This window comes from Orycteropus afer, unplaced genomic scaffold (genome assembly GCF_000298275.1).
Source record: "Orycteropus afer afer isolate SDZICR_OR568_19922 unplaced genomic scaffold, OryAfe1.0 scaffold00197, whole genome shotgun sequence".
Taxonomy (NCBI): Eukaryota; Metazoa; Chordata; class Mammalia; order Tubulidentata; family Orycteropodidae; genus Orycteropus; species Orycteropus afer.
This window is the reverse complement of record NW_006921784.1, coordinates 4,963,463-4,971,249: the sequence shown is the minus strand read 5'-3', so window position 1 is coordinate 4,971,249 and position 7,787 is coordinate 4,963,463. Positions and strand designations below refer to the sequence as shown.

General features: G+C 55.7%; 1 protein-coding gene across 1 annotated transcript in view; it reads right to left on the bottom strand.

The window, feature by feature from the left end:
- EMID1 (EMI domain containing 1) overlaps positions 1 to 7,787 on the bottom strand; it is a gene marked incomplete at its 5' end in the record, with an annotated part of 53,895 nt that overhangs the window by 39,421 nt on the left and 6,687 nt on the right. The window contains 2 exons of the mRNA XM_007947993.1: positions 4,633 to 4,736; positions 5,339 to 5,452. Of these exons, the coding sequence (XP_007946184.1) occupies positions 4,633 to 4,736; positions 5,339 to 5,452 (218 nt within the window). The remainder of the gene's footprint in view (positions 1 to 4,632; positions 4,737 to 5,338; positions 5,453 to 7,787) is intronic.

Here is a 7,787-nt window from a genome sequence, read left to right as displayed (position 1 = left end):
GAGGGGCTTTCACACAGCCCCTAGAGCCTGGCACTTGGAACTTGGACTTCTAGCCTCCCGAACTATAAGAGAATAAACTCCTGTTGTTAAGGCCATCCCATTGGTGGTGTATCCTTGTCAGAGTGGCACTAGGTAACCAAAACAATGGGGAAGAGGTAAGTGGATAGACATCTCTGAATGGGCCAAAGCAGTGAAGATATTTGTGGCTAATGTGAATGCTGACCAAAGGGTGACCTCAGCAGAGGAGGATTTTAACAATCAGGTGGATAGGAGGACATGTTCTGTGGAAACCAGTCATCCTCTTTCCTCAGCCACCCCTGTTATTGCCCAACGGGTCATGAACAAAGTGGCTGTGGTGGCATGGATAGAAGTTATGCATGAATTCAACAACATGGACTTCCACTCAGCAAGGTCGACTTGGCTGCAGCTACTGCTGAGTGCCCAATCTGCCCGCAGCAGAGACCAATACTGAATCCCCTGTAGGTACCATTCCGCAGGGTGATCAGCAGCAACCTGGTGGCAGGCTGATTACATTGGACCACTATGGAAAGGGCAGCATTTTGTTCTTACTGGGACAGATACTTATTCTGGATACAGATTTACCTTCCCTGCATGCCCTGGGAGTTCCTAGCCTCCACAACTATGTGAGCCATTTCTTTGAGGTAAATCTTTCTTTCTCTCTCTTTCTATACCCCTCACTGGTGTTGCTTCTCTAGAGAACTCAGCCTAAGATAGGAAGGGACAGGTGCTCTGAGGACAGAGGGTCATTGAGAGGGAAGAGGAGGCAGCCTGGTTCTGAGGCCCATCTGGAGAGGGGAGAAGGAGCCGCTGGTCTCTGTGTCTTTCTCTCTGGGAAGGGCGGGGCTGAGGTTGGCTTCCCCCAGCCTCCCAGCATCCCCGCTGTCTGAACACAGACAAGGTTGCCCCCTTGCTGCTCCTTCAAGACCTCAGCCAGTGGTGCTGCAGAGAAAGAGCCCTGGCTCTGGACTCAGACTGACCGACTTTAAGTCTGGCTCCAGTGTTCACAGGTGCAACCAAGGCATTCCCTTCTCTGACCCCCAGTTCCCACGTTTGGACCTTCTGTGACTGGCAGGATGATGGGATAAAGGAGTGCACACACCACAGGGGCTGCATGGAGGAGGGCGTTAGCTTTCACCTCCTCCTCATATTATGACTTTGGGAGGGTTTTGAGCAGCTCAGAGAGGCCCTGGCGAGAACCCTAGCCTTGACCGTTACTTGCTGTGTGATCCTGTGTGAGACCCACACCCTCTCTGAGTCTACTTTCATTGTCTGAACAATGGGCTGCTGGGGGAGAGATCTGTCTGCAGGGAGCTCCAGGGACAAGGGTGACACAGAAGCCCCCTCATTCTCACTCGGCAGAGTCCACCAGCCTGGGGCACTCAGGGGGTCAGGTGCAGGCCCAGAGAGGGTGACTGCTGGGCTCCACCCACCCTCCTAACAGGGCCTGGCAATTGCACCCAGCTGTCTGCCAGGCAGGCTGCCCACATGATGCATTCTTGGCCTTGGCTCTTCTTTGCCCACTGTTTCTAGCGGGAGTGGGTGGCCAGGTATGAGGGTCAAGTGGCCCCCTCCATGCCATCCAGCCCACCTCCCAAGGCCTGGGTGCATGGACATTTGGCCTGGCAGGTTCCAGTCCTGCTCCTCAGGTGCTGAGTGACCTTGGGCCAGCTCTTTAACTTCTCTGAGCGTCAGTTTCCCTCTTTATGTACAACGGAGCCCATTTTTGCCACTTCTTCATGAGGTTGTTGTGAACATCAAACAAGACCATGCTCATTCATCCTTGTATCCCTGTTCTGCAGATGAGAAAACCAGAGCTCGGACAGGTGAACACCTGTGTGTCTGTCGAGCCTCTGACTGAGAAACGGAGAGGGGGCAGCAGAAGGCAGGGGCCTCCCTGGAGTCACCATGACATCCCCAGCCCAGGAGGCAGAAAGGGGTGGGAGACACCTATTGAGTATTTACTATGTATCAGATGTGAGTCTCCACTTCTCAATCCTGAGTGGTTTCCAGATAAAGCAGAGGCTCAGAGAGGTAAAGTGGCTTGCCCTAGACCACACAGCAGAGCTCAACATCCAGTGCTGGATTCTGGAAGGACAGGTTTTCTCTCTCTTTTCTGTGGCTCACCTCAGGCTGCTCCCAGGCCCGGTTGCCCCTGGTGACACCGTTCTGGAGCCCTAGGGTCGGTTCACAGCACTGGGCAGGCCATGAGGGCACTCACCAGCAGGGGAAACAGCTGGTGGGAGTCCAGCCTGAACTCGCCTGTCAAAAGGAAGGGCCGGGCCCAGGATGGAACAGTAATGTCCCTATGGCTCCCTGCTCCCCATCACTGGGCTCCAGTGGTGCAATTTTCCAGAATATTCAGGCCTGGGTATCCCCCCTCCCACCTCCCTTTGCTCAGTCCGACCCTCTGGGTGGGGAGAGGTCCTTCCTGCCCCGTCAGTTACCACGTAGCACCTTCCATGGGCTGTCATGCTCTGTGCCAGCACCTTGCTGCCTCATCACCCCAGGGAGGGAGATTCTCTATCCTGCCCCTCCCTTAGGTGAGACACGGGCCTCAGTGAGGGGAAGTCCAGGCTGCTACAAGTGTGCTGACAGCTTGGCCCCCCTCTTTCTGAGCAGGCACAAGAAGCGTGTGGGCCAGTTTCCAGCCCTACCTGCTTCCCCAGCTGGGCCCCTTTGCATGGTGGCTCGCACAATGCACTGGGGAGTCCCTGGCCCAAGGCCACACAGCTGGTGTGTGTCTGGCCCGTGCAGCCCTGGACACCTCTGACCTGGGGCGGGGACCTGAAAGCTCTACAGAGGGAGAGGGCAGATGTCAGGATGGGCCTGGGCCCAGCCCGTCTTGTTTCCCTGTTGACCATTAGCAGCCTCTAGCAGCCTGACTCAAGGTGAGCGTGGCTGCTGCCCCCACCTGTCCTCTGCCCTCACCCACTCCATGAAGGCCTCACAGACCCAAGAAGGACTGCCCTTGGGAGGGGAGCCAAGGACACAGTAGCCTTTGTCTCAGCAGGCCCTGCCTGCTCACATCTCTGGGCCAGGCAGCCCCCACACCCTGAGGACATGTCCTCTCCCCACCACCAGCTCTTCGGTGGCCTCACTGGCACAGGCCCTTGCTGGCTGGCTCTTTTCCTGACCCTCAGGCACCCCCTGCCCCGACCATCGTCCCTTCTTCTCTGGCTTCTCGCCGCTTCCCACCCCCAGTCGGGAGGAGAGGATACTGGTTCCAGCTCCCCTCAGACTTCCGCCTATTCCGGGCTTTCCTGCTGCCTCTCCCAGGGGACCTTGCTCAGCTCAGAGGCTCAGGGGCTCAGGCTGGCTCCTGTTCCCTGTATCTGGAACCTGCCATGGCCCTGCTCTTCCCCACTGCATGGCGAGTTCTGCCCTCCCAGCTGTGGGACTCTGGGCAGGTGACGCCACCTCTCTGGGCCTCAGTTGTATGAACTTGTGCTCCTGTGGGATGTTAAAGCATGAAAATCTCTCAAGAAGTATCAATGGATGGTGGCTTCTGTTAGTGCCTGGCCCCATGCCCATGTTTCTAGAACCAGGATGTCTCCTGCAACAGGCTTTTATGTAGTGTGCTGCCTTTGGGGTCCTGAATGCCTGTCTGCATTGAGGTGCCTTGTGCAGGCAATGGGCTTGGTTCTTGGCTGGTTTGAGGCCAGTCTATCCTCTTTAGGGCCACTCTTGGGAATGCACCCCTTGTTGTTGTTGGTGTTAGATGCCATCGAGTTGTCTCTGATTCATAGCGACCCTGTGTACAACAGAAGGAAAACACTGCCCGGTCCTGTGCCAGCCTCACAATCCCTGCTATACCTGAGCCCATCATCGCAGCCACTGTGTTAATCCACCTTGTTGAGGGTCTTCCCCTTTTTTGTTGACCCTCCACTTTACCAAACATGATAGTCCTCTCCAGGGAATGGTCCCCACCTAAAAATGTGTTGCTCAATGGGTTGAGTTAGGCTGTAGGAGTGGGTACGGTTGGGACACCCAGCAGAGAGGTGAGGATTCTCCAGGTAGCTGTGGGGCTGGGCCTGGTGAGGCAGGGCTGCCTTCCTGGTGTCCCTGCTGGAAGCTTGGCCAGAGGCCCCCTAAACCATAGAGAAAGCAGGTGGGGCAACAGGGAGGCAGCATGCCAGCCCCTCTGCCTGGGACATACTCCGTACACTGGGTGCCTGGCCAAGTCCTTCCGTTCCTGAGGCCCTGAGGATGGAGGAAGGGGCAGGGGTGTGAAGCCAGGCAGGCCAGGGTTTGAATCCTGACTCTGCCACTTAGAAGCTGGGTGTCCATCACCTTATAACCATCCCACCTTGCTGAGCCACTAATCTGTATGAAATGGCTTTTCCATGTGGTGTCTGTCACCACATCCCATGGAAACATTAGCAAGTTTGGAAGAAAGGGTCAGGAGGACTGTGTGACTTCAAATGTAAGATACACGTTACATATAAAATTTCCTCCAGGGGGTCCCGCAAGTCCCAAGAGGCATGTGGCCGCTGCCCGGAAGCAGTAGGTTTCGACTGATGTTTAGCTGTGCCTCACCCCGCAGCAGCTCCTGTGCACCCATGGGGGGCACCTGGTTGCCACTGGGGCTCCAGAGCCAGCAGGTACTCCTACCTTCCTCACAGCTCGGCCCCGAGTGCCCGGGGCAGCACCTCCACTCGCGGGTGGTCACCGTCTTGTACATCACCTTGTACGTGGGTTTCACCACAGTTCTGTAGCTGAAAGAGAGCCCAGGTGGCCTGGTTCAGACAGAGCCTTCCGCCCCTCTCCCATGGCACCATCTCCATCTCCTCCAGGCCCTTCTGGAAGCCTCTCCTCTTCTGCATCTGGGGTTCAGCCCTCCCACTCCCCCAAAAGAAAACAAACTCACGGCCATCGAGTTGATTCTGACTCAGTGACCCCCATTGGGTTTCTGCAGTGGTAAATCTTTACGGAAGTAGATTGCCCCATCTTCCTTCGGTAGAGCGACTGGTGGTTTGAACTGTCAACCTTCTGGTTAGCAGTTAAATGCCTTAGGTATCACACCACCAGAGCTCCTTCCCACTCTCCCTAGGTGGGAGGGTTTGGGTACCTACTGAACAAGAAGCCCCTATAAGCTGAGCTGGCCTGGCACCACAGTGAACACCCAGGAATGCAGGTGAGTGGCGGAATGCTTCCCCCAGGGGTGCTTCAAGGGCACACGGGAGAGGCAGAGCACAAACAGAGGGACGCTGCCCCCTCCTCCGCTTGCCCCCACTGTCCCAGCCTCGCTCTGCATCTACGCAACCCCACCACCCAGCCTTTGCCCGTGCTGTGGCTTCCCTACCACTTTCTCACTTACCTGTTCCCTGGGCAGCTCATGGGCCAGGGGCAATTCTGCAGCACTCGCTGAAGGTAGGTGCCATTCTGCACGTGGCATGAGACGGTGCGGGTCACCACGTACGAACACCAGTTCCTGAAACAGACCCGAAGCGGAAGTCAGGCCCAGCACCCAGCCCCTGCCCAGGATCCCAAGGGGATGGGAAAGGGGTCCTAGGTCTGCAGGGAGAGGCCCCTGAATTCCCTGGAGCCCTCTCTGACCTGCATCCCCACTCAAGCAGAGCCCATGGCTCCCTGCCCTCAGTCCCGAGTGCTCTGAGCAGTCACCTGTATACCCACTGGGCTGAATTAAACTGAGGGCTTGTGTCTGGCCCCCCATCTCACCCATCTCCATGTTCCCCTAGTGTGACAGCTGGAATGCATAATCAGTGTCCCCAAGCATGGAGGACTGCCTTCTCCAACGGCCAAGTCATAATCATAGCTGCACACACTGAGCACTTGTGTTGTTGTTATGTGCTGTCGAGTCAGCACCGACTCATAGCGACCCCTCCCTGGGGTTCCGAGGCAGTATCACTATGGAGTAGATTGCCCAACCTTCCTTCCAAGGAGTGGCTGGTGGGTTTGAACCGCCAGCCTTCTGGTTAGCAGTCAAGTACCTTAAGCACTATGCTACCAGAGCTCCTTACTGTATGCTTACAGATCACTTACTATATGCTATAGATATTTACATCATCTTTCCACAGTGAGGAAGGAAGACACCCCTGCCCCATTTCACAGTGGGGAAACTGAGGCTCAGGGAAGTGAAGACAACTGTTTAAGTCACAGAGCTGGTGCATGGCGGAGCCAAGATTTGAACCAGGGAATGTGGATGGCCTAGCTTGGCTTCTGGGCCCACCCGCAAGGGTGCACATCTCCTCCCCATCTCCTAGGGCCACGGTCCATGGCTCTGTGAAGGCCCCAGCCTGGGAACCAGCTGACCCGGGGCTGAGGCCACAAAAGAAAATCTGGCCAGGTGGGGGGCTCAGGCTGAGGAGGGTCACCTGAAATCTGCCCTCCTTCCCCAGCCCTGACAAACAGCACAGAGCCTGTGACCCTGTGTCGGGCTGAGGGCCGCTGAGCACCTGGAATGTCCCGGCTACCTTGAAGGTGCCCACCCCCACTGCCATCCCTCCCACTGCTGCCCTGCCCCCACCTTGTCCAAACATCCTTGGCTGGGACCCTGGGGAAGTTCCTGCACCTTTCGTGTGTCACAATGGAATCAGCTCAGGGAAGGGAAACTGCCTGGACAGAGGCATGGTGGTGGGAAAACTGGGAGACACACTGGTTCCATTTGGCCCAAGGAAGTGGCTGTCCCCACAGCAGAGGTGACAGGTGTTGCTGCTGCACTGTCGGTGCCCACACAGAACCAAGAACAGCCCAACGGCTCTGGGGCAGCCAGACATGGCAAACCAGACACTTTCCACAGCCCCAGGTCTCTGTGTGTGGGCTCTCGAACCATCCACCATACTTGGTTAAGGGGGAAAAAGTAAGCCCAGACCGACAGCACTGCTGTTCAAAAAAGGAGAGCGAGCGAGCCAAAGGCGATTTATACATGCATGCACATAGAGTGACATGCCCATAAAGTTAGGAAAAGTCATGCACGCACACCAAATTGCCATGTGTGGGGTGGGGAGAGTGTTCCGTCCCCTCTCCAACTTATGCTAACAGCTGCTGTTCTTGTTAGTTACCACTGAGCTGGCCTCCACTCACGCTGACCTTATGTGTAACCGAACGAAATGCTTCCTGGGCCTGTGCCACCAATGTACATACATTCCATGTCCAATGACTAGTGGATGTTGGCTGCCGTTACTTCTGAGTCGTGCCACTCAGCAAACGAAGGTCCTGAAAGCTCTACTCCATCCGCGTCATCAAGGTCAACTCTACTTTGAGGAGGCAGCTCTTCCCCAGCCATATTTCTGGTGCCTTCCGACCCAGGCACTCATCTTCCGGCACTGTATCAGACAATGTCCTGCTGCAATCCATGGGGCTGTCACGGGCTATTGTTCAGAAACAGAGCACCAGAACCTTTTTCCTAGTCTTACCGTGGAGCACTACCTCATTACTGTTTATCACGCTTGCTGCATGCCAGGCACCAGGCCCAGGGCCTTCCACACATTATTGCATTGGAGTTCTCACACCGTATTATAACAGCCACTTTACAGATGGGAAAAGGAGGCTGTAGAGTCTGGTGATGTACCCAGGGCGGCCATGATGAGTGTCACACTTACAGCTGGAGTTCAGGTCTGTCTGGCTCCTGAACCTGTGCCCTTAACCCCAGGCTGGCGATTTTTCTCATAAGGAATAGGTGGGGATTTTGTAAGTTAAAACAGATGCATTTCAAAAAAAGGGCCCATTCCAGATCGGTGCAAGAGATCCTGGATAAAGTGGGGGAACAATGTGGAACAAAACTCAAAATCATTAAAAAAAAAAAA